General features: G+C 39.6%; 3 protein-coding genes across 3 annotated transcripts in view; 2 read left to right on the plus strand and 1 right to left on the minus strand.

Annotated features, from left to right (window-relative positions):
* The first annotated feature begins 1696 nt into the window (after positions 1-1696).
* LOC6563281 lies at positions 1697-2481 on the plus strand. The gene is made up of 2 exons (XM_001989533.1): positions 1697-1711; positions 1780-2481. Exons 1-2 carry the CDS (start codon positions 1697-1699, stop codon positions 2479-2481), a joined length of 717 nt encoding a protein of 238 aa, XP_001989569.1.
* A 7543-nt stretch (positions 2482-10024) lies between these two features.
* The window catches only part of LOC6564439, a 38440-nt gene continuing 21204 nt past the window's right edge, over positions 10025-27260 (minus strand). The window contains exons 3-9 of the mRNA XM_032737609.1: positions 26219-26317; positions 25268-25403; positions 25054-25190; positions 24078-24294; positions 23335-23545; positions 12505-12899; positions 10025-11125 (exon numbers count right to left, since the gene is read on the minus strand). Of these exons, the coding sequence (XP_032593500.1) occupies positions 10935-11125; positions 12505-12899; positions 23335-23545; positions 24078-24294; positions 25054-25190; positions 25268-25403; positions 26219-26317 (1386 nt within the window). The 3' untranslated portion in view covers positions 10025-10934. The remainder of the gene's footprint in view (positions 11126-12504; positions 12900-23334; positions 23546-24077; positions 24295-25053; positions 25191-25267; positions 25404-26218; positions 26318-27260) is intronic.
* On the plus strand, positions 18517-19342 carry LOC6563280. Its single transcript, XM_043215116.1, has 2 exons — positions 18517-18533; positions 18601-19342. The coding sequence occupies exons 1-2, from the start codon at positions 18519-18521 to the stop codon at positions 19333-19335; spliced, it is 750 nt and encodes a 249-aa protein (XP_043071051.1). The 5' UTR covers positions 18517-18518; the 3' UTR covers positions 19336-19342.

Consider the following 27260-nt stretch of genomic DNA (forward strand, 5'->3'; position numbering starts at 1 on the left):
ATGACTTGGTTGACAAGTCGAAACATTTCACTTTTGAGCCCGCGCCAGAGTGCGGACGGCAACTCTTGCGGATTATCTTTAAGATAGCTCTTAGATAATCATGAAGGTGCTACTAGCACCACTTGTGTCTATGCTAACATTTTCTTAAGCAATGTGTCTGCTGGCATCAACGTTGTCGCTAAAAAACTTTTTAATGAGCTACGCACGGAGCTGGGGCTGGGGCTGAGGTTGAGGTTGCCCAGCTGCTGTGTTGGGCGATGCGACGCCATCCATCCGTTAAGTTGAACGAAAAGCGCAGCTTTAAGAATGTTTCAACTAAATTATGGCAGCCGCTGGTGGCACTGATGACGATATTGGGGCTGACATCATGTTGTTTTGCAAATTGTTTTAGTGTCAGAGGTCAAACACACAACGCTGCGTCGCTACATCGCCATGTGGCACACTGAAGTGCCGCTGTAAAAAAGGTATTCTGACTGCCACTGCAAATCTGTTCAGCAAGTTTTAGTTTGAGCATTTTAGAGCAGCGGGAGAAGAGACACAAAAAAGAACGTAGCTCGTTAGCGGCGCCTGCCAAAAAGTTTGCCAGTCACGTCAAAGCTGCCAGGTTTTCCCTGTACTTGGGGGAATGCTGTAAGTACACGGCTGCTTTAATCCTGGTTGGCGGCTCATGGCTTGAAAATTCACAGGTGTTTCCAAGGTCCAACCATACCGACTGCCAGCGTCTCAAAATCCAGCTGCAGATGCCAAGTTTGCGTGTTGCCAATCTTGCTAACCAAGTCTTTTTGCTCTTTGTTTGCTTTGCCACTGCCATATTAGGCGTATTTCAAAGTTTAACTCACCTTGAAGGTAGTTTTTTTCCCGAGAGAGATACCCCAGTACTATATTATACAATTATGTTCCACAAAATGAAAAAAGCTTCCTTAATTTTATACAATAATTTTGTCTGTATACCGTTTGACAACCCCTAGCACAAAGTCGTGCTCCTATTCCGAACAATTGATAAATTATTTACATATAGGCAGGATAGTAGTGTCAATTTAAGTTGTTAATTGTAGATGACATGACATATATGTAAGTAAAAATATGAATCAGGGAGTTAATCTACCACGAAATTTGGAAAGACTATGGAATTTATTTTTAGCAGCTTAGTGTTGACCCAGTGCTATCCAGCGTCATACAAGTTATCAGCTAAAATCGGTAGCTATTTATATTGTTTAAAATGAAATATGTGACTTTGGTGTGTTGCATATTATGGGCTTTGGCTTTTATTTTTTTCAGCTTGTAGCCAAAACATTTTGATTGGGGAATGAGGCAGAATGAGACAAAGCGGGCCCATGCATATTTATATGTGTCGTAAAGTGCATTTAAATCAAGATGCGATGGCGTTGAAGTCAAGATAAATGGCCGCAGATACAGACTGGGCCTAGTAGACGGTAACTCTGTTGTATTTAAATGCGTGCGGTTATTTAATGACTTTGGCGTGGCATAAATAACAAATTAATATCGCATTCGCTAACAAGGTCACAGATGCCAGCTACCAATCGCTTAAGCTAATATTTGGTGGGGTGGGGTGTACGCTCTTAATCCAACTGCAGCCGACTGCGCCTATAAAAGCTGCTGCTTCTCCAATTCGCATCATTAGTTTGACTTCACAGCTTCAGTCAAGCAGTGGCATCAACATCAATAACAACTTACAATGCGTGGATTTATTGTAAGTTTCTAAGTGTTCCATTAGAGCAATGGCTATCCAGTGTAAGCTAATCACTTTCTGTTCCATAGCTGATTTGCCTCTGGGCAGCTGTTTGCAACGCCCAAAACCAGGGCTACAACTATCAGCCAGTGGCTCAAGTGGAAGAGAGAGGCGAAGCTCAGCTCTCGCAGCCCATTGAGGCGCCAGTTGCTGCTCCGGTTCCGAGCGCCGTTGTACCGCAGGCGGCTCCACTTGTCGAAGAGTTCCAAAAGGAGTTCTTCACCTATGGCGCACCCGAGGACCAGTTCGACGAGGGCGTCAATAATCAGCAAGTTGCCGACTCATTGAAGAAAAATCTCCGCGTTGTGTTTATTCGCACGCCCGAGAACCGTGGCTTCGAGCAGGCCGCCCTACAACTGGCCAAGCAATCTGCTCAGCAGGAGACAGCAATCTATGTGCTCAGCAAGCAAGCGGATGTTGGTAATCTGGCCAAACAGCTCAACGCACTCAAGTCGACTTCCAGCAACAAGCCAGAGGTGCATTTTGTGAAATATCGCACACCACAGGATGCCGCCAATGCCCAACTGGCTATTCAGAACCAGTACAATCAACTACCAGGCGTCTCACGCATCTCCAACGAGGGACGTGCTCCAGTTTTAAACTTCGCCTCGCAGGCACCTGTCGCGCCAGTGAGCGCTGCTCACGCACCAAGCTCAGAGTACTTGCCAGCCAATGTTGTTGCTGGACAGGATTATCTTCCGCCCGCTCTACGCCGCTTCCGCGTGAAGTAAGCTCTGACAGCGCATTCCCGATGGTTACGATTCCTACGATCATATACACACTTGTATACACCCGTCCTCACACTTGCCATCAATTCAATTATCTAGTTTTTAATAATCAATACACGAATAAAACTTGTTAACTCGCACATTTCAGTTTGTTCTGTCTGCTCATTTCAAGCTAGCTTTCAGTGCCGCCTAATTGGGCATCCTTTGTCTCATTCTTTCTGTCTCTCTCTCTCTCTCTCTCTCTCTCTCTCTCTCTCTCTTTCTCTCTATGTGCTCCAATTCCATTTGGTTGGTTGGCTCGTTTTATGTGTGATTTGTTTTCCAAAGTAAATCCTAGCCAACGGCTATGACTATGACTTCTGTTGGCAACTGCGCGGCGTCTGGCTGTGTATTCGTGCGTTGTCCTTTCATGGCTAGTCCTTGAAATAATAGCATGGATAAAACGGCAGGTATGCCATAAAGCCTAGCAACAAGTTGAGCCACCAACCAGCATAGCAGACTTGTACCATAGCAGACTCGTACACACGCTTGCACACATACCAGCGACACAGGCAGATAGACAGCATACATATGCGTAACGGCTTTAACCGGTCGCCATTTGTAATTGGAATTATTAGAATCGAAACGAAGTTGCTCTACCATGGCCGGAACCCAGTCTCGTTGCCAGCTGTGGTCAGAATAAGTGGCAACGTCCTGTAGCACCTGCGAATGAGCATGACTTCTATCTTGTGATCTGGACGCTGTTTGAATGTCCTCCACTGCCAACTAGTGCACAACGCTTGCCTCTTACACATGTGTGAGCGCGTGTATTATTATTATGTGTGTTTGTGTTTGTGTGTTTGCTTCGATGGCTTCCGGCTTCCGTAGTAGGCAAACTCGTCTTTTGAAAAGCCTCACCAAAATGACCAAACACCCAACCAACCCATCTGCTGTACATGAACTATGCAATGAATTTAGAATGTCGTTGAGAGGAGTCCTTAAATTTCACTTAGATGTAACATAAAACTGGCATAAGCGCAACTCAACGGCGCATGTATTCATGGCCATGACGACATCTGCTATGGGTGTGTGGCTTACCTATCTTTCCAGCTGCATGTGTGTGTGTGCAGAAATCACACGCTTATCAGCAGTCAAGTGCAAGCTGAATCCGTTTACTAGCGCTGTGCAAAGCAAGTACAGTGCCAAATCGCTAAAGCGTAACGGCAACGACAATGTGGCACGTACATTGGGGCAACGGAGCAACAGGGCAGCAGAGCAACAGCAACATCAGGAGCAGCACCAGAAGCAGCGTCATCATGAGGCGTGGTAATGACAGCCCAAGCATAAAAGCCGTTTGCCTGCCTTCCATTTGCCGTCTGACTGCACTCAGACTGTTGCCTGTAATTAAGGTGATATGTGGCAGGCAACCAACCGATGTTGCCTCGATGTTGCTGATGACGATGACAAGGCCGAAGCCGCCAAGTGCGTGCTCTGTGCGTGTCTTATGCCCGCCGGGTGTCGGGTTGCCAACTAAATATTACTAAGTGTGTGTGATGCGTGTGTGTGTGTGTTAATGAGCAGCCTTCTGTGCACACCAAATAAATTATTAATTCGACAATCGATTTGCTCTCAAATATCAAAACTAAGCAGAATTTTTAGCAATATTCTGACACTTTAAAACTCCATCGTTAAATTCATAAGAGAAAATATTAAAACAGGTATATTTATTATATTTGCTCAATCAGAAAACATAATAGATACATAACTAATAGTGAGTTATTTTCGGAGCTTGTTGACAGAATCTTAATATATTAAATATCATCTCGAAATACTATTGATGCTATTCGATGATTGATATTGTATGATTGTGTGGACATTTTGTAAATATGTTTAATGTCTGAAAAAGCATTATTAAAGATACCTAATATGAATGTAGCCTGGCGAAATATTCATAATGCGTGGAGTTGGATATGTGTGATACACCCAATTTAAAATACCACTAATCGATACTGCTGCTGTATTATCAAAAACCATAGCATAATTTCAGGCTGCTCACTCATAACTAATATTTTAAAATTTATAAGCTACTTTATTTGCCAAAACTCTGTCACTCAGAATGCGATTCGCACTGAGCATTAGTATCATCTGAATAAGCTGGATTCTGTGACAAATCGCTGGAATAATACAAATTTCATGAAAAGCGAGGCAACCGTCGAGCACCCCTCAATCACACAAGCTGACAGCTGCGGTGAGCCGACCCAAAGCCCAAAACTGAAAGCAGAAAACAAAACAATAAGTAAAAACTGAAATTTTTGTTTCTATGCGCGACATTTCTGTTTCGATTATTTTGCACTTGTTTGTTTTTCACTGGTAGCCAATATTTCTTTTCGATTTAGCAGTTGTGCGTGCTCTGCCCAAAAATTTTGTTATAAAACTAAATATTTTCGCATCTGTTCCCATGCGGGCAACAGTGTGTATCTGTAGGGCACAAATTGAAATGTGCTTGAAACATTTCGTATCTGTTATTGTTTTACCCGTGTGTCAGTTAGTTTCTTTACCTTTCAGGTGCAGCAAACTTGCAGCCACTCTTTGTCGTTAATTCAGTAAGCGCTTCCGGCCCTGCACCTCCCTCATTGTCAACGGCAGAACCACCAACATATGCAGCTTGCAACGGGACGAAACCAGGTCGCAACCAATGCAGTTGGCAGTTGTACGCAATTTTGTCGCTGTCAAAAAGTTTAACTGCACGTGTCGTTGCTTCTGCTACTGTTGTTACTGTTTGCAACAGTTTCTGCTGCTGGGGCTGCTGCTGGGGCTGCTGCTGCGGGCACAGTTTTGAATTTGTTGGAAAAGTGTTTATTGGTTTGCAATTCGCAAGAGCCACTCTGTGCAAATTGAGTTTTTCGTTTGGCTCTCGATCAGCCCTTGGGACACAAGATAGCTTGCATGCAAAGCAACCGCTTGACTGCCTGTCGAAACTTGCCGCACATGCTTCCAGTTTTGGCTCATTAACTTTGCTACACTCCGAGCCTTTGACCCTCTGTTGCTTTGGCTCTCTGTCCCTTCGGCTAGTTAGTTGGCTGCTGCATATCAATTAGTTGACTTTTAGGTGCTGCCATGTATAATTGAACAAGTTTGAGAGTTGAAGCCTGGTTGAAGCTGTGTGGCCAAACTTATCGCTGGGCAAACCGCATCCTGTTTGCCTCTTTCACTCACAATCATGGCTCATTAGCAGCTAAAGCTGTGGATTTGACTACGATGGCCTTGGCTAATTTAATATTTATACCTTAATCAAGACACCAGGCAGCGCTTTTAACGGCTTCCTCCGTATGCCGCGGCGTTAATTGACCAATTCCATTCAAACCTGCCATCTGCCTGCCACAGCTGTCTGTCACACGAAATTTTCAATCGATAGAGTACATCTGTGACCAGTGAAATACAAACAAACACAATCACACACGTACTGCCTGATATATGTGTATATTTGTACAGCCAGTGGCTTTGATTCCGTAATGAGGCAAGCAGACTCGTTGCACCTTTGTAACGCCCTGGGCATATGAGGCAGGAAATGGGAGACAGCAGACGGACCGTGAGACAGACGTAAAGGCTGTAGTACAAAAAGAAAATGGCTGTAGCTTTGTTCGTGTCCCTGGCCGGATGTGTTTTATGGCCAAGATACCCTTGATTCACCATTTATTTCGTAGTTTATCCTTTCGTTGATTATTGCACAACATTTGCTCGCTCTCTGCTGCTGGTACCCCCTTTGTAATTTTGTCAGACTTTTGACCTTATGCGACCTTACGTTGTTTGCTTTTGTTTACGCATTTCATTGTTGAGTAGCTCCTCCAATATCCATGCACACTTAAAGGTATTACAAGGATATTCGTCAAACACAAAGTTCCCCAACTCTCAACAGATTTATGTATGTTTCTGTCTGTGTATTGTGCTTTTGAGGTTGACACATCTTTATCTTACAGTGGAGCTAAACTTAGCTTTTTCTTAAAGAGCAGCGCTGGCAACTTTTAAGTATCTGATTGAAGAAAATGTACACTTTTCAGTTTTCAACATTTATTTTATAATGTTTAGTTCATTCTTTTTCCACAAATATTTGTATTCATATTTTATAATTATTATATATCAATTTATGTGTATTAAATTGACTAGCCAAGCAGGAGGCGTCATATTGAGAGCTGAATTTTGTTTTAATTGTTTTATTTTCAATTTACTTAAACCTTAAATGTTTTCCTTGTTGTTTTTATTTCAACTTTTTGTATTCGCCTTGGTAAACCTGACTGCTCAACATCGAATTGTACACATTTACTCGTATATACTACGTGCTTAATGATTAATAATAAGTACACAGTTACGTTTTCATTATCTTTATATATGAACTTTTTATGCATGTAATTTGCATAGGTTGCAATTTTTACAAGTGTATCTTTGATGCGCCGTTTGGTATGCCTGTATTTATAAATAAATAAATATTTACGTAGTTGTTAATGCTTACTTTGTGGTACAATAATTTCATCATTGTATTTCCACCGCTGTGGTTTTTTTAGTAGCTCTTATTAATACTATTTACCTATATCTTAAGATTTATAGTACAATTTTCATTACAATATATTATTAACAAAGGGGAACAGAATAAAATTATAAATAAATATTAAATTAATTACATTGTTGACATGTGTATAAGCATGCATTTATGTATATTTAATATTCTATAAATCGAATAAATTATATATGCTTTTTGGTTGTTATTTTGTGTAAGCGTGTAAATCGAACTCTGAGTTATTTTTTTTTTTTTTGCTAATTTCATTATATTTTGTATAGCTTACACACTTGTGATATATATTTTTAATATATTTTGTATAAATGTTGGATTAATACGCAATGATATGTGTAATTGGAAGAATCGTGTATTTGTGTACATGTATATATGCATTTGTGAAATGATGTAGGTACCAGCTGTTTCGATTACAAAAATACTTTTAACTCGAATGCACTTAAATGTGCGTTAGTGTTGTGAATGCCCAAAATGTGACAGACGTACCCTTGGCAGACCAAATATATGATTACATTTATGTGATAATATGATATTTCAAGAGAAATGAATGTGTACAATATGAAGTCATTTGTGTATGTTATTGTACACAATTTAAAGAGGAACAAAATTTGCGATTTTCTTTTTGCTGTTCAATGAAGACTCAGTTAATTAAATTATGCTAAGTGAATTACCCCCGCTACCCACATCGATGTTTAACTGTTAATTGTCACAATTGTCTTCATTGGATGATGTGGCTTGTGGTTTTTCAGTTTCAGTTTCTCACTTGCAGTTGCTCATTGTAAAACCCTCAATAATTTTAATGAAATCATCAATATATGTGAAATAATTGTTTTCTTATAATTTGATTGGAAATTCGCTTACCAAGGTATGAAAAGTTCGTCGGGCCGAAACTTATATGCATATATGATTTTCTTTATGTTTATGTCCACATTAACACAGAATATAGTACAACATTTATGATATGTTTTGCGAATTGCTGTGACATTCAATTACTATTTCTTTTTTTTTTTTGAATGTTCATTGAACTTGTTGATTTTTAAGTTTTCGGGTTTCCCATCCCGTACACACACACACTTATGCAAGTACATATTTACACAATAAATATATATTTTATTTGCTTACATTTCTTTACATTTATAAGCAATATGCATGTGATATTATTATATTTTAGTTCAATGCACGGCCTTATCTCTGAAGAATGAAAGCGTTTATACACGAATAACAGACATCAGAACTGGAGACACAACACGCAGACTTACATATGTATTTATGTATGTATGGTATGGAAAGGTATGTATTGTATATTGAGACATTCAGAGAGTATCGTTAGATGATATGATAGATTTGAATGTGTGATATCAATGGAAAGAAGTGGGAGTCTTGCATAGATTGGTGGGAAATATTAGACCGTAATCTTCAACATAATGACGCTCATGGTAAATATATTCTATTCCTAATAAAGAATTGTGTGGAACACCAAATTGGAAATAATAAAAAAAAAAAAATATATATATATTTCTCAATTTATGTAAAATAAAGAACATTTTATAGGAAAGTAACATAATTTAAATGAATTGACACAATTCTGTTAAACAAATTGAAAAAGCAATAGTCCATAGATTCTCACTTAAAATAAATCATTTATAGTTAAAGCTTATATTTTTGCTTATAAAATCCGAGTGTTATTTATCTGGCATTCGACACCAAATTAACACGATCTTATAATGGATTTAGGTAATGTTATCAATTTAACACACAATATATATGTATGTATGCATACATTAGAATATACCTATGATCTAGCTTTTATTAATGTATATTTTATAAACTTTTTCAATTGTTTTACTTGTTCAGTTAATAATAGACAGCGTAGCATAGGAAGACGTCAATACCTGCATAAGACATTTTAGCCATATCTTTAATATATAATATGTACTTTGTTATATCATTTTGTAACTATATGTTTTGCTTTTTATAAAAAATGTTGTATGTAGTTCGTTAAAGCATTAAGTATACACTACTTTAATGCAATTTCTCTGATATTTTCAAATTGATCTGAAAGTAAGAGTATTTACTGCATATTTGTAAACTAATGCTTTGAACAACCATTAGAAAATGTTTCAACTATTTATTCCGAAAATTTGTTTATGCGGACTTATTGGAGTTATTTCTTTAGCTACTATTTCAAACTGTAGGAAAATTTTCGCAGGCGTTATAAATATTTTACATTTTTTTTCTGTTTAATTTATTTTTTTGCATTTTCTTCAATTTGGAGTTAAAAATATCTGCCTATCAGCTTCGTGGTTACACACTCCCGTAGACGCATATTTATATATAGGTGTATATTGTTTTATCTAAATAAACTATAGGTTGCTACTTGCTTTACACATATTTACTTTGCGCTGTGCAAACTGTGTTTTTATTTATGTTCTTTGTCTTAGATACTATACATACATATTTCAATAGAATGTATGCTACGCGTTAAGAGGTTTCCATTTAGCAATAGACATTTAAAGCGCGTTTAAAAAATATCCTATTAAATATATACTTTTACACATTCATTTACCGTAGCTCACCCAGAAACAAACAGTGAACATCAAATGAAATTATTTTCCTAACTACTCGTACATATTAGTCGATTCATTTCAACAATTACCATTTACAGGGGGCAATTAAGGGCTAAATGAATACAAATAAATAAGCTGTGTAAGTGTAGCAAACTGAGTGTCCCCCGACACCCGACAAAAGGAGCCGCTTTCGCATCATCGGGAGGTCACCCATTTAAGCTGACCCTTTTTAAGTTTGCCACGCGGCGCAGATTGCGCCCATTTCGACGCCTTTTCTTCGTTTGCCATTTCATTTGTTGTGTTTTGTTTTGTTTTTGTTTTGTTTTTCCTCGAAATGTTTTCAACACTGATTGTATTTGTAAGCTTCTTGGTTTAACTGTCTAATTATTTTACATTTAAACAATTAATTTTTGTTTTTTTTTTGGGGGGGGGGGGGAGGGTGGAGTAATTATTTTTTGTTTTTGTTTTTGTTGCTAGGGCCTAATTCAACTTTGCCTTAAACTTAGCGTTAGATTTGCCATTTCGCTGATTAGCCAAAGCATTACAACACCATAAAAAATATCATTTGTTCGCATAACTTTTTTTGTTTGCCTTTTAGGTACATGGGCCCAAGAAGTCTAACGACTGCTTAAGTTTGCAGAAAACTTTTTTTCCATAGTTAATTTGTTTGTTTGATAATTTTTTCGGTCGGAACATTTGCACAAATATTTGGCAGGGCCCAAAAACATGTGGCGCCCATCCAATCTAACTGCATCTGTCCGTCTGACCTTCAAATACAAAACTAACCCCATGTCCAATTGTCAGATTGTTTTCTCGCTGCGTTAAGAACTCTTTGGGAGGACATGGGTTTTATTTTTTTTGGTATGTTCAATTGTAAGCGGTACAAAAATTTCGGTAGGCTACAAAATTGTCTGCTGCTGAGAATGAAACTTCTTTGCTAACATTTGACTGCAACCGAATTACAAATATTTATTTTTGTGGAATTGCAGCCCTGGCAATTGTTTACAAATATACTCATTATTTTAGTTTGCCAGAACAAGACAAATAGTATTATTGTTTATGCACTCGCTCGAAATTGTTCGCATGCTTTCCTCATATTTTTGCTTCACACAATGAGTTAACTTTCCAGCTTAATTACACTGAAATAAATAAAAATTGGTGTACAATATGTGTGTAAAATCCAACTAGCCTGTATGGCTTGTTGATATTGTTCTTGCTTCTGCTACTGTCGGTGCAGTGGGTGTCCTTGGTTTAATTTTTATTTTTTTTTGGTTAATGTACCTTTTTCTATGTCGGTGGTTTCTCTCCTACAGATTGAAAGCAACTATCGCTGCAGATTCTCCCTAATAGCGCAGTGGTGGGAGCAAGAATATCAGTATTGGCGCCAGAGACCACAGATGCGTCAGGATAGCTCCACGCGCCCTCCATCCGGCTGACGTCTCGTTTCCATGGCCATTACCATTGCCCAACGCTGCCATGCCAATGCTGGGTGGTGCCGTCGATGTAGAGGACGCCTGGTGTCCTTCCACCTCGACTGGAATGGTCGGAATGGAGAAGAACATTTTAAATAAATCTTTAGAAAGTCAAAAACAATGGGTAAATCAGGTGGAAAAGGTACTTTGTATACTACCAGCGGTCAAGGTTACCTAACAAAATTAATTAGTGCAGCTAAAAGTCATCTACAGAAAGACAGTGGGATTTTAAAGCAGATATAAAAAAAAAACACATCAAGTTGACAAGGGCGCCGTATAAATAATGAATGTGGAAATAGCTTTCTGTAAACAAACAGAAAAATTAACTAGAAGTGAGAAGTAACGTACAGAGAGAAATCTGCACAGGGCACAACTTTAGTGATAGAATAGTTAATTGAAAAGAATGCTTCGGCCCGATATCAATAGAGTTCTATGTTCAACGAAAATGTGTGGCAGCAAAGTGATAGCCGGCCCTTAAGGCTGCATAAGAAACAATTAAGGATCGGAGCACACTTGACTGTGAAGTGGCCAAAAACAAACGACGCACTTCACGCAATATAAATAACATACGCCCCATAGTTCAGAGGACAGTATGAACGGAACACGCCGTAAGCAGCCACCGGCGATGGCAACGGCAAACGACCGTCTTGAGTCATGGGCCTGGTAATGTGTAAATTATTTCATACAATTTGAGACAATTTACAACACTGGCCGAGTCAACGGCTTTGCTGGCTGAAACAGCACACAAAGCCTGGTAAATATATGAATTAACTTTTGTTATCCCTCCTAGCGATGCAGGAGTGCGGGTGCCATTAAGCGAAAGTTAAACGTAGGCAAACAAAATAGGTGACACACGCCCAAACAGCGTGAAATGGGAGTGGAGGTGGGCTTAGGAAGCAGCTGACTATTTGACTGTAAAGCGACAATGACAGAAATATAAATTACGGCTACATTTCAAAAATTCAAAATGCCAACAGCGTTGCAACGTTGACTTTTGTTTTTCGATTCAATGTGAAATTGTTCCTGTGCCTTTTGTGGTGTTTGGTGTTTTTGGTTTTCTTGTCTACATGAGAGTCATCATGATGAAGGCAAACATAACAATAACAATGGGCACGCATTTAGTCTAACCCAGCAGCCGTACAATGCTAATTTATTTTGTATAAATTCGGCAGAGATTCCTTCCGACATTCCATAATCCACAGTCACCTTGGGCCAGCCCCGCCCTTATGCAAACCAGCTACATTTTTGATGAGCTCATTGCTGGAGCAATTTTACGAAGCGAAGCCCAAAACAAATATTTTGCTTGCATAATATTACACGCAGTGTACAATAAATATATATTGTACATATATACTTGTATATCATTTACATACTTATTCCCATATATACATGGTAATACTTATATGCATATCACGCATACGGTGTGCGTTGTGGCACTCACCTTTCACCGAATACGTTTTGTAATCAGCATACTGCTCTCCCTGCCCAATAGTCGCTGGTATCGTTGAGAGGCATGTGATCTCCATGCGCCCATTGCTGCCAACATGCTGATCCGTTATGTCCAGATTAAGCTGACTAATGCTGAACATGCCCTTCTCCTGCTGCGCTGCTGTGACTGCAGCGGCTGCCGCAGCCACACCACTGCCCCCGCCAGGATGAGACAGCGGACGCTGATAGCCAGCCGCCAGCTGGTTCATGGGTCCTGAATTCGACGGGATGCCCAATTCCTTGTTCAAGTTGGGTGCCTGTGGCCCAAATCCGCCGCTGTTCAAAGTGCTGCGTATAATGCCCAGCGCGTTTTCGGTAATATGACGACGAAATTTGCGGTTTGAATTTCTGAAAAAGATGGGAATGGAACGTGAGTGGGAAAGGTCAAAAATGTTCCTGGAGGTGAGAATCATTCGGAATGACCATCAGCAGCACTATGCCTGAGCTTAATGTGCCAAACACCAGCAATTTGCGCACAAATAAAATCGTAAATATTTGCATTTTATGATTGATGTGCGAGAATACGATAATCCAAACATGGGCAAGTTTCCACATGCCGGTCACGTACTAAAACGAATTAAAATACAATCTACTTTTATAAACTTATTTGTAGTTGACCACACAATCTGCTGCTCACTACAATGTGGCTGGCAAAATTGTCTTTGGATCGATGTTAAGGTCATGGTGTGAATATCTCTGCTTTACTGCGTGTATGTGAAAAAATGTCCCAATAATGAAAAATGTTCCTAAAAATAGTCTTGAAACGATATTTATTAAATATTATATAAACCTGAAATTCGTTGGTTCAATTGAGAGCAGACAACAATTTTAGCTAATTTCTTTATTTATTCATTAAATAATATTTTAATAAATATTAAATAAATATTTCCACCAAATTTACACCTGTTAAATGATTCATAAAATATTGACTGGAGAGCTCACCATCGCAACTATGCACTTACAATTAGTTACTTTCCTTCACTATACTCAATTTTACTGATTAAATGAAGTACATCAAACACTATAAGCTACATACACAAATTTTAAAGTGGAATTGCTAAACTTTCGCGACAATTTCTAAGGGATTTTACCGTGTGGGCATACATCATTCACACATTGAAAGTCCAATTATCCTTTACGACTTTGTTTCATATTTGATAAGAAGCCTGCGCGGCATATAAATGAGTTCGAGTTGCACGGCGAGATTTCGATGGCTGCGGCGGCTTCGTAATTACCTCAACCGTGCGTGCGAGCGTCGACGTCTGTGACGACGTGTTGCTTTATTACAAATGCAAAATGACTGCGAAATTACCTGCTTACCCACAAGACATATACACACACACACAGAAACTCATACACGCACAATGCGTGAGCCGACACTTGAGAGAAAATAATGTGGGGACCATAAAGTTTTATGCATCCAATGTGCTGGCAAACCAATTGTCAGCTGTGTTAGTTTAAAGGCCCAGTGTCATTGGGCTTTAATTGTACAGTGGCGCAAGCAAACAACAAACTAAGAGGTTTTTAAAAATTTTAGGAGATGACATTTCAAGCGGAAGTAATAAGCTTATTTCCGTCTAATTTAAGCAATTAAATCATTTACATTGATGCGGCTGCAAGAGTATATTCAAATTTCTAAGCAAACGCTGCACAGTATCTGAAAATAATATGTAAATATTGTGTAGCTTGGAGTGGAAATGCAAGCATCCTTGACGGAGCCAAAGGATGCGCAGTACAATTTTCAGGGCCCACAAGAGATATCATGTACATGTACAAACACTGTGATTGTGTGTGTGCTACTCTTGAGATGCTTCCGCCAGTTGTTAGCCAGCTGAACAATATGAGCAGGGGGAATGCAACGATATCATAAGACTATCTGCAGTTGTTGGTCGAAAAGAAGAAAAGACTTATTATCTAATCTAGTAACTACAGTTCAATGTTAAGAAAATGCAATATTTAAGCGAACTGCCTTTTAACAACTGAAATATTTTAAAATTCATATTCTCCCATTTTCTAAAAGTTAAGCAGCTTCGAGGAATCATGGGAACTGTATGCACTTCACGCTCAAGAAAACAAACAATTCCAACACATTGCCACCGGGGAAGAACTTAAGAAACAGCAGCAAAAGCAATACAATAACAAGAAAAGCCATCTGCTGGCAGACAGCATCAGCATCAACAGTAAGCTAGTTTAACTAAGAGCACAAACAAATGCCGGGCAAAATTCAAAGTAAATGCACAATATCCGCATAATCCTTTGACAGCGATGCGTTGACGTGCCTGGCAGTTGCAGCGGCAGGACCAGCTGAAGGAAGCGGAGCAGCATTGAGGCAAGCAACAGCTGCAACTGAAACATCATCAATGTGACTGCATGTTATTGGTGTTGTTGTCGTTGTGTGGCATTACTGTTGCCATACTTGTTGTCTTAATCAAATTCCGTATGCAGCGTACTTTTCACTGGGAATACTACAATCGACGCAGCCAGGATGCAGAAGTTGAAAACATAACAAACTTGCAAAGCAATGCAAATCAAGAGGAAATGCGGGCACCGGCGAACACTTTTTAAATATTTGTAGCAGACAAGTTATGAAAATACTATGACACTTTAATTTATACCTTTAACTGTTTGGCAACATATGTTAACTTGGTGCTGACATGCAAAGCCATTTTCTTGGCCTGGTCCTATCGTAGCCATGCCCAAGGCGATAATTTGGGAAATACACCTAATTAATTGGAATATCATGTTGTCTGCTGCTGCTGCTGTTATTGGCTTATGTGTCTGCTACACCAGCGGCAAGGGTTTCAGACTAATATTGCTAACAAACGCAACCAAATGAGTTAAAGGCACAGAGGCAGCGCATAACACAAGAAAACCTTTTAGAAATGTATGGTAGAGTTACCCCAGTCTTTAACACACCCACAACTATGCACAGCAACTCGATATACCGGCCAGTTCATTTCGGAAACAAGGACTCTCATGAGAAACAAGGAAAGTAACTTAAGTGGAAACAAAGCAACAGCTACGTGCCAAATCCCATGAATTTCTTATATTAAAAGTCCTTTGTAATCGAAAACCGGAAGCTGAACTAACCGCAAGTTGGCTACAGCATTAAGAGCGAGCAGGGCAAACACCACCAGATTAGTAGCTCAACTTTTTGCAAACTTTCGAAATCTGCAACGAATAACGAAACGAAACGCAAATCTTTGCCCTCGGCTAAAAGTGCTTTTCGATTCGGGCGCAACATTTCCAAATTTTCTTGTCAAATCACTTTTGAGGTAGCTCCACCTCGACTCGAATTAACTACTCAAAAATAATGTTTTGTGATTGACAGTGACTTACATTCAAATTTGACAAGACCTAATGGATGATTGTCAATTCCGACTGCTTTATACACTTCTTACAACCAATAATATATTTTTAGCAACATCATCAAATTGAAAAGGCCGTAAAAAACATTTAAAATCAATACATTTTTTTAGCTCTTACAGCAGAGTATAAAAGCACACGCCAACAAGCGCCGGTTATAAGTTCAGTCGGTCTACAATTGGGTCAACTGAGGTCGTGGGGAGCAACAACGGTAACTGTCATGGGCATGAAATTATAACTGACACTGACAGCAAAAGATTTTATGTCTCGTCGCGGCATTCCAGTATTCTGAATAATTTATGCACTGCTAAGTGCCTTGGCGTGCAGGGAAGCGATGAAAGAATGGAGGAGAGAGTGTTCTCGCTCATCAGTTTTGCATTTATTTAAATGGATGAAAAGGTTAGATTCATGTTGGTAAGCAAATACAATTGAAGAAGATACACGATTAAACGATTTTTCATTATGAGAGTTAAAACATATTAGTGGCTCGAAAGATAAGCCTAGGTACAGAACATCTGATAGTGGGGCATTCTCCTTACACTAAAAGCACGTAAATATAGATAATGTGTTTAATGTAATGATTTAATAGAAGAGCTCAAAATCCAAAAGGCATCACTTTCCATTGGAACAGTCCTTTTCCGGAGACTGTGAACGCTGCCAAAATCGATCGGAAAATCAACAGCGGACAAATCTTAAAGCATTTTGTTCATGCTCATGTTTAAAAAAGTTTGCTGACAAAATATAGGTATGACAATTGTCGATCCATCCCGATTGACAATGTCTCTCAGTTTGCTGACAGTTGCCCTTGGGACATAATTATGCACTCTGCAATTGTTTTTGCCTCCTGCTTCGTCACTGCTAGTTTTAAATTTACTTCATGTGGCCTTCAATGGGCTAATTTGCTTAATTGCGCATTTATCGTTAATATACTGAATACACACATACATAGACGAGTGGCTACATAAGTAAACACGTATGCCACTTTTGAAGCTCACATTCCCGTAATTAACTTAATTGCATTTCTATTGATTTTCTTGCAGCTTGTAAACAAATTCGTCAAGGATGACGTGTTAAGTGTTGACTCCATTTGGAACCGTTCGCATAAGACTTTTTTAGCTTTCTATTTTTGCTCTCTTTAATTGTGCAAACCTTCATTTCGTAGCAATAGGATGACAATATCATAAATATAAGTAGCAATCGATATTTACCAAAAGAAATGTTTTGCTTAAGATTCAACTTGTGCATTAACTCTTTGCAGGCACTGTCGGTTTGCAAAATCAATAAGCCTAAGACAATGCAATAGTATTTCGAATCCAAAAACATCCAAAACGAATGCGGGTAAAAGTATACCACATTTTTCACATAAAACTTATACTTAAATTTCTTGTGGGTGCGATTGAAAGGGAACGTGAAGTATTGAATTTATTATATTATATACATTTTAATAGCTATTAAAAAAAAAAACTCTAAAGGCCAATTTATATGCGTAAATAAAAATGCATAATAGAGTAATAAAAATAAATCTTGAATCTTGATTTTAGACACATTTAAATGAAGACACGAACTGTGAAAATCCATTTAATGAAAATGGAAGCGTCCCGTGACCAATCAGTTTTAAGCACATACAAACAAAAGTAAACAAAGTGTATATTATATGTTTATGTGATACCACTAATTATATGCACAAACAAAAAAAAAACAACACCAAAATAAATAGATATAAAACGCTGAATTGATGGTTAACTATTAAACGCTGCCTCAAGCGGCGCTTATTAATTTACATAAATACAGTCGTGGGTTGGGTTTTTTTCTTGTAATTTTACGAAATGGCATTGCTGTTTGGGCCAAACAACAGATACAGTTACAGTGGGCTTAAGCTAACGAAACGGCTTATTGTCGCATTGATTTGTGGTTTGTGGCAGTCAGTTCCCACCGTTATTGTGATGCTAATCGATGAAATATTTAGCGTGCATATTTTAGGTATCAGCTCAATTTCCGAATCATTGCCCATGTAACAGTTTTGACATTTACTGTTTTTGTTGCTGTTATATTGCAGTGATATTTTGCAAATGCGTTGATGCTTAAAATTAATTAATTATGACTCCACAAAGTGGCCAAGAATGCAAATTTCGTGCTAACCACGCGAATACCGCTTGTCATTGCCTCATATGGGTTACCTATGCGTTTGGCGGGAATGTCAAATCTCTCAAACTGGCGTTTCACTTGTTTTTTTCATATCGTCTGAGTTCGCTTCGGTTCGCTTGATGCAGCGAAATTTGCAAAAGGTTTTTGATTTATGCAAACTAATTCGTTAGCGGATATGTCTGGCCACCTTAGCATTTTACGTCATTTACAAAACTCCAAAAGCCATAAGGTGGATGAGCGTCCAAAATAACAATAGCCACACACAACGGCCACCGACTGCGCAATCTGCACAAATCTGCAGATCCAATGGGCGGCTGGCATATTACTGCCGGTTATAAAAACGCCCATCGATTGCTTGGCCATCATCACACGCTTTTCGCATCTCGAGGCGTAATCACGCTGGGTGACAAGCGTTGACACTGCATCGGAAATTGGACTTTGAAGCGCCACAGACAAATGCGTGAATTTATCGTAAGCTTAGCAGAGATTTCCCAGTTTTTGATTTTGAACAGTTTAATTGATTTAAATTCTGTGGCAGGTCTTAGCTCTGCTGGCGACAGCCAATGCAGGTGAGAGCGGATATAACTACGGAGCGAAGCATAGTGGAGTCTCTCTGACTGGTGGCTCATCTACAGACTATGCGCCCAACAGCCAATCAGATTACATCAATACAGAGTTCAATAAAGAGTTCTTCACCTTCACAGCACCTGAAGCTGATTTCGAGGATAGTAGAAGCGTCGACGACTTAGCTGCATCACTGAAGCGCAATCTACGCGTGCTCTTCATCCGTGCACCTGAGAATAAGGGACTGGAGAACGCTGCATTGCAACTGGCCAAACAGTCGGCAGAGCAACAGACTGCCATATATGTGCTGACCAAGCAGGGCGATCTCTCCAGTCTTGCCAACAGGCTGCAGAACCTCAACCACATGAATGCCAAGAAACCCGAGGTGCACTTTGTCAAATATCGCACTCCCGAGGACGCGATAAATGCACAGCGCACCATTCAGCAGGAATACGATCGCTTGGGCGGCTCCTCCACCTCTCACAACCCTGGCATTGCGCCCGTGCTAGACTTTGCCACCAAGCCGGATGGGCAACGAAATCAACAGCCACTGCAGCTGGATGAGCGCAGAGGAGACATTAGCATTGATGCTATTGGTGGCAATGGTAGCGTGGGCTCTGTTGTCGCCGAACTGGAAGCACCCGCTGAATACTTAGCACCAGCAGCTGCGCCACCTAGTGCCAACTATTTGCCTGTGAAAAATGCCTAGTGGGCGGGGCCACTCTTCTAAATCAGCCAAATTGTAATACTAAGTTTTGTTCTTAATGTACGTTATAAAATACAAATTTAATTTTATGTATTATCGCTGCAGTTATTGTTCGTGTTAAAGTGGTTGTTGTTGTTACTCCCCCATTCTGATTAATAGCGTATACAATTTCAGCGTCTTGTTCTAGCTGGTATCAGCAAGCACTTACCCCTGCTCTCCGCTGACCACGGCGCCAGCAATTAAAACTAAAAGCGCACTGGCATTGGCCTGGCTTAAAACTGGCCTGAAATTAAAGCGATTGCCAACTGTGCCAGGCATTCCTATAAGCCGCTTCCAGTATCCCCTTGCCCAGTTCACTGAATCCCTCGTTCACAATTAGTGGCTCGGTTTATGACACGTTCGCGTCGGCTACTGCTGACCCGCCCTAAAGGATTACTGCCACACACGCGATCAACGGCAGAGACCAGCTAATTATGGCCACACTGCCCCACTGCCTCAATGCCACACAGGCAATTTCTTGCGCCTCAAGTCGCCGAGTCGCGACATTTAATGGCCGCCCTTTTGAGGGTCAACTCAGTGGCATTTTCAGCACACGAAAAAAACAAACGAAAGACGAAAACCACACTGAAAATTAAATGAAAATTACAAGCTGCACTTAAGGGTGCGCCCTTTGCGAAGTAGAGCAACGAAAATCTGACACACAGTAACAATAAGAAAACAAAGTTCATTTGGTATGTCATTTAGGTAGCCATCAAACTATACAAAATTATTTTTACGATCATCGTTAATATTAATATTGTGATGCAAAGTGATGTATATATATATTTATATATATTTTATATATTTATATATACATATTTACATGTTTTTATGTTTTTGTTATTAATTATTGCAATTCTCTTTACTAGCTGTAAAACACTAGAAATGTACAAGTAATATCACATTGTTAATCAACATCTAGACTTTAAGCACTATTATGGGTTAGTTGTAAAACAAGTCTTACAACATTGAAACTTGTTGTTGTTCTTATGTTCGCAATTGAAAGAAATAAAGGAGATGGCACAAAAGGTAGGCATTTAGGCTGCATGTTCAACACCCTAAATAGACATGCACATTTACACTTTGGTACACATAGATATCCTGTACATGCATATGTATGCATTTATCTCGGCTAGCTTGTGTTTGGCACAATGGACTTACGTGTTGCACAAACATAAATTGTGCAACAGCGTGTAAACTACTTTTTGACTGCATAAAATGCCCCATTCATATGCCCTTGCCTCACTGAGTTTCCTGTGCAAGAGCCACCTTTCTCTGACGTCCGTCCCCCCGCCCCCGCTGTCGTCCTGCCACACACGAGTGCACATTCACCGCTACGTGTTATGCCCTTTATGGCCGTGCCACTGTTGCTGTTGCTGCTTCTACTGCAGCTGCTGTTGTTTTTGTGTTTTTATTGTTACAAAGTTTTTGCTTTCATGCTGCATTCTTAAAGGGTATTCAAGTCAAGCAGTTGAACAAAACTTGCAACCAAATGGCTGCCATTCACTCATCTGTTTAATGAGGCAATGTGCAACTCAATGTGGAGGGCATCACAGCGTTTCAATGCCTGTGTTTGAAATGGCGCCAATTATTTCATCACATTAGGCGGTTAATTATGCTGTATGACCAATGGCACACATGGCGCATACTCGATATACTCTCATAAGTGCTGCAAGGTCGCTGCTCTGGTCCCCCTTGCATTTCATTTGCATAAAATAACATATATAACGCACACATACAAGCCCATGCCAACATTCTCATACACATACGTGTGTGTGTTTGTTGTGGAGTATATTAAGCATAAACTTAATAAACATCGCAGTACACGTCACGACGCATACACACATACACATACACACATACACTCTGCAATTTATGAACACTGTTGCATAAACGTGACTGTTTTTTGCTACCTTTTGCTTTTGTTGGTTGCTGTTGGTGCTTGCGCATTTTATAGTTTTTTTTTTACTTCATGTTCGAGTGTTGCATAAATATTCGCCAAGTTTAACTAGTGGGTGTGCCAGCAATTACGCCCCCCGTAGTACACACATTCGTAAATATTGTGCAGCCTGTAAAAGAAACTATGAATAAAATCCACACAGGGTGTTTTCCAGCCAGAGTGTTAACTAGAGACCTTATCAGACTCCCATTTTGATGGATGTGCATCCATCTTAATCTTAATCTTAACAAATGGTCATACAAATTTGGATGACATTTCATTAAAACCATGTAGAGTCATTAGTCAACAGTGCTTGTTAACCTTAACATTTTCTCAGTTAAACAATTTCATAGTTTTTAATTTTCAATGGCACCCTGTATACATTGTGTGGTACTTTCAAGGCTAGAAAGGGCACTACGCAGGTGCCTCGCACCCGTAGCCATCTGGCTAGCTTATGCTCTGCTCTCGTGAGCGAGCTCGTGCACTTTGTATATAAATTATTGCTTATTAACGTTAAGTATTCAGCAAAATTAGTTTCCCACACACAAGCAGCACACACATGCGCTGCACTATGAATTGTGGCAAATTATACATAAAATGTTTTTACTTTGCTTTTGATTTCACATTTGCACACGGCAAATGCAATTAGCGTGATCCGATTGCCTGGTAAGGAAATGTTGCCACAGTTAATCAAGGTTCACTTAAGAATCAATTCACCAAGTGGCTTTTCTGTGAATAAAACACACACAGCACTCACAATTCGAAAATGGAAATTAGTGTGTGTGTGTGTGTGTATGTGTGTGTTGCATGCTTACATGCTGTAGGGCTTATGTGTAATTTCGCTGAAAGCTTTTCTGGCAACCTGGCATAGTTATATAATGCTGTTTAAAACAGTTTGAGGTTAGGATTGATGTGTGAAACAGCTGCAAAATTGTCATACAGTAAGCGACCATATTTTGATACAAAAATAACTGCAAAATTGTCATCTGAAATGCCGATTGTCTAAATGAGAGTATTGAGTTGACTTTAGGCTGACGGCATAAGCTGCATTTGTATAATTATCTCACAGATGTCTTGGCATGCTCTACTGCTACTCTATTGTTTTGATATGGCACTTTATGCTATGGCCATTTCAGAGCTGGACTCTACGATAGCCATATATGTGTGTGGCATATTTGTAATGCGTACTTCAGTTTGGCGCTTGAATATTTACACAACTTCAAAGACCAAGTGCAGCAGCCGGGCGAACTCTGGTTTTGCCTGTCATTACACTAGCAGCACATACACAATTCAGCACCATCATACTTCAACTTACATACACACACTTAAGCACACACCTGTATATGTATACGCATGCTCATGGCTTTGAAACTTGAGCTGAAAAAGTTAGTATATTGGAAAAGTTTTTCTTCTTGATTTTTAATATCACAGGTGAGCGTAAATAATTTATTACATTCATTTACGTTTCACTTCCAATAGCGCAACGCTAACATTTTCAACAGGCAACGTGGTGGATGGCTGGCGAGAAGGAGAAATGCTCCCTGCCACAAAATGTATTTATACGATCCACAATAAAGGCACAAAGGTATCGGGCATGTGGAATGAGCACTGGCAGCCAGTCAGACAGACGGTTTTAACAATGTGCCAACATCGCGGCACATGCACAAGCCAAATCCTTTTAGACCATAGATAAGAAAACTTTAATAAACACGCCACACACGCAACCTGGGGAAATTGATAAGAATATGAAAAGTTTGTGCTGGGCACTGAGCAGCTGGCTTGGTAACCAAGGGTAACCCGCTGGAGGACCAAGTATGGGAAAGGTGTAAAGTGTTTTAGGTATGGTATGGGATAATGGGTGAAAAACTTTTGCATACTTTTAGGAGCAGCTCGTCGTATGCTTTGCTTTGGACGGCTAAAAGTTGCTGCGTTTTAATTTGTAAACCCCATAAATAAAATTCAGTTTATGCCAAGCATCCCCCAGGGACGGGCTGGTTTGATTAATGGCCCGGGTCGAGACTAACCTGTGCTTCTTCATCTCCATCTGTTGCTTCTTTAAGTCGATATGCTTCTTGTTCATGTCATAGTTGCGCTGGTGTATCTCATGTATTTCACCAATGTCGTGATAATTGGCCAAGGAGCTATACGGATTGTTGTAGAAGCTACCGCCGCCGCCACCGCCATGATGTCCATGTCCGTCGTGCCCATGATGCGGCGCATACTGCGAGAATTCATCTGCAATGTCAGGAGTCAAGAGTAACAATCAGAATCGGGCCAATTAAAGTAAACGTTGCAGCAAACTGCAAACGAGCAATGCTGCTGGCTCTGCACTCAATGACAAACTCGAAATAGTTACATATTTGCACTTTTTGTGCTCCGTCTTCTGTGACCATTTATTAAGATGCTCTACAACTAATATATACTCTACCTATATATTTTTTAATTTTTTATATCTTTTTTTACAAGTTATAAATGCGAAAGGTATGGTATCCATCCAGCTGAGTACTTTACCATACTGACATACTAAATAAAAAATATCCTTTTCTGTCAATATAGTATATAATGGGAATACACATATTTGCAAACTTCAATTGTCATTTCAATATTGTGTTTTTAATATTAAAATATATAATATAATCTACCACAATTAATAATGCTCTGCTAATCTACTACTTTTGTTAAGTACTCTCAAATGAGATGCTTACTTAAAGGGCATAAGGACAAATGATTGCAAACTTGCTAATGAGAGAAGTTGTGGCTTACTCACCTCCTGGACGCGCGCCCCCGAAGCGGAGGCTCTTGTCATAGCGATCGATGTAGTGGTGCAAATGATACTGGGGCTGGTACTGGTTGTAGTATTGCTGCTGATAGTAGTGTTGCAGTTGCTGCTGACTCAGCTGCGTCTGCTGGTGCTGCTGCGTGCGGCGCTGGTGCTTGCCATTGAAGGAGTACACATGATGGGTGCGCACGAACTTATCCTCAACCTGTCAACAGTTCAGAATGGCGGGTGGCATAATAATAATGTTAGCTTGCAATGTTAAATAAAGTGAGAATAAAAGTCATTTCAATGTCAAACTTTTTGCATACGGCTGCAAATTAAAAATGGATCATAACACAGCGGTCAAATCCCCCATCATTCACAACATTCCCTTCCTCCCAACCCACTGCTGCCCCCATTCGCAGTTACATCCTTGAAAGCCACACAGTTACGATGCCCGGGCAGATGGTGGCCGACGGGGTGCTGGTTTATGAATAAATTTAATTTTAGAGTTTACCATATTCTGTGCGCCAGCGGTAGATATAATAAATTTATTTATATTTCATTTCCCATTCCCTCGTCTCATGCTGTTGTCGGTTGTGGTTGTTGTTATTGTTGTTGCCGAGGAGCAGCTGCTGACCCACACTGACTAAGCGTCTCGGACGGGGTCAGAGTCTGTGTAATTAAAATGAAAGCTCCGCGAGCCGCGCATGTAGGCTATAATTATAAAATGGCTTAAACTGATGTTAATCTTAATGCACCAGCACTGGCATTGTGTCGTCCCCTGGCAGTCATTTCATAATCTATATATATATATATATATATGTATATTCTTATAATATCCGCTCTGGCGAAACAACATATTGTAATTGTGAATTCTTATCCACTCTCCTGATTGCTCAACGAATAAAATTCAGGTGCAAACAATTTACCAGCCGTTGTGACAATGCAATCAGGTAGATGAACAGATGTTACAAATACACACCTTTTTCCCATTGATAAGCCATGTAACGTGGGGGGCGGGGCGTCCGCGGGTAGTGTTGCACAAGGCGAAGAGCTTCTCGCCAATTGCGAAGGGTGTACGTTTGCGGAACTTTATGGTGGGTGGCCCTGTCTGAGGCACTATAAACGGCATTAGAATACAAAGAAACAGCAATTAGGGTCGGCCAGTTGAAATTGTTTCGACAATTGTTACGCACAGAAAACGCTCATTAGCTCATCAGCACTGGCCTTGGTGAAGATGGGAGTGTCCGTTGAAACCTCGCAGAAAAACTGGCCCGACAAGTCGAATTGCACATCCTTGAGGGTTACTTGCGTTTCGTTCGAGTGCTCCCACTGTGGCGAGAGAGGAAAACCAATTTAATGACTTACTTTAATAAGAGCATCATTAGCCAATAACTCTAGTTATCGGCCTGCTATAGTATTATACGTAAGGGCATGATAATTAATTGCAATCTTGCTAAATGGCTCTCGACAGCTGTTACAGTCGGCGCAGATTTCGCAATGTAATGGTTAAGGCCAGAAATATGTATCCATAAGATTTTCTGTGCTTCAGTCTAAATTATTTATTTATTGACGCCTTAATTGGTTTTCCAAGAATTGCGGACAGATTGGCTCGTTATGCATTAATCTTGTATTAATGACTTCTTTTCGACCGGGCTATAATTGTATAATAATAATCGTTATCATTTTGAGAAGATAATTTAGCGCTCAAATACAAACACAAAATAATATATTAATTTCTAATCACGATAACTATGAAAGTTATCTGATCAAATGGATTTTAAAATTAAGTACACGCTGGCTTTAATCGCTGACATTTCACTTAATTATAAAATACACTTTCAATTAAGTTGAATGGTTTAGTTTACTGGTTTGCAAAGAAGTAATATTATGCTATTTATGACTTAATAATCTTATTATTATACTTTGGCTAATTATATTATCCCTTCCTGCTTGGTTAATCGTAAGAAAGTTTAGGCAAAAATATTATAAATCATATTTGGTCGACTAGCATGGTAACAATCAATGCGAACAGAGTTATTATGTCAAACTTATATTATTATTTATTTAACAGTGGTATTTAATCTTTGGCTGCTTGAAGTTAACTGCTCTCGTGCGCCCTTCCCAGGCAATTTGTGACTACTTACATCGATTTCAGCTCCCTCAATGGTTGAGTTCCGAAACGGTGGATTGCGTCCACTTATAAACTCGAAGAATTTGCCCTTGTCAACCTTCAGCCAGGTCACCTGCAATCAAACGAATACATTTTAGCATATTAAAATAATGGTGTGTTCCTATTTTATTGTTGCCACGCTGATGTTTCTGACATTGATTGACTAACTGCTTCAGTCTGCAGCTGTTAATAATCCTGTATGAGCAATTTGATTGCATACATGCCCGCACAATTGGACAAACGATGGTGAATGAAAAACAAATAACAAATGAAAATAAAATGAAAAGTACAAAACAAGTGCAATGCAATTTAACTTTACAACAAGTTTCCGTAACTTTTTGCAGCGACAATTAAAATGCGCGTTAATCTGTAGAACTGTAAATAATAGAATGTTCTATTGGAATGCCACCAGCTAACGTCACCAACAGGCTGAGGGGGAAGTGCCATGAGCAGGCTAGGACAAGTGCCGGTGGGACGTGATGGTTGCGTAATTAAAAACTGGATCTATGAAGCAACATAAATGGAAAAAGTAACTCCCAGTGAAATAGCGGCAAGGGGGGCCGGGCTAGAAGCGACTTCAGCAAATATGAACACATAATGTAAGCGAAAAATAAATTTGCAAGCGCAACTTAGAATTGCGCAGAAGTTTTACAGTTTGGGGTGGGCGGCAGAGCGCGAGACAACCCTTGGGGACAGGATGTGAAGCAGAAAAATGGTGCGGATTAAAAATATAAAATCTACATTATTTACTAACTGCACTTTATATTAAGGCTTTGGTTTTACGCACCAGATCAATTAAATGGAAACGTTTGCTTATATTTAATGCATTGAGACAAACTGCTTAATTGACGTCCTGCATACAGTTTACATTGATGGCGTGCGTGCTAGTTAATAATACTAATGTCCTTATTGAATATGCCCGCGTATGGCATGGCATATGCGCAATTTTGGCCGCAAATGTCGTCATTACTCACGCTTGTGATCGATAAAGTACACGCTTCTGGTATATGGTGCTA

Source organism: Drosophila grimshawi, unplaced genomic scaffold (assembly GCF_018153295.1).
Source record: "Drosophila grimshawi isolate 15287-2541.00 unplaced genomic scaffold, ASM1815329v1 contig_311, whole genome shotgun sequence".
Classification (NCBI taxonomy): Eukaryota; Metazoa; Arthropoda; class Insecta; order Diptera; family Drosophilidae; genus Drosophila; species Drosophila grimshawi.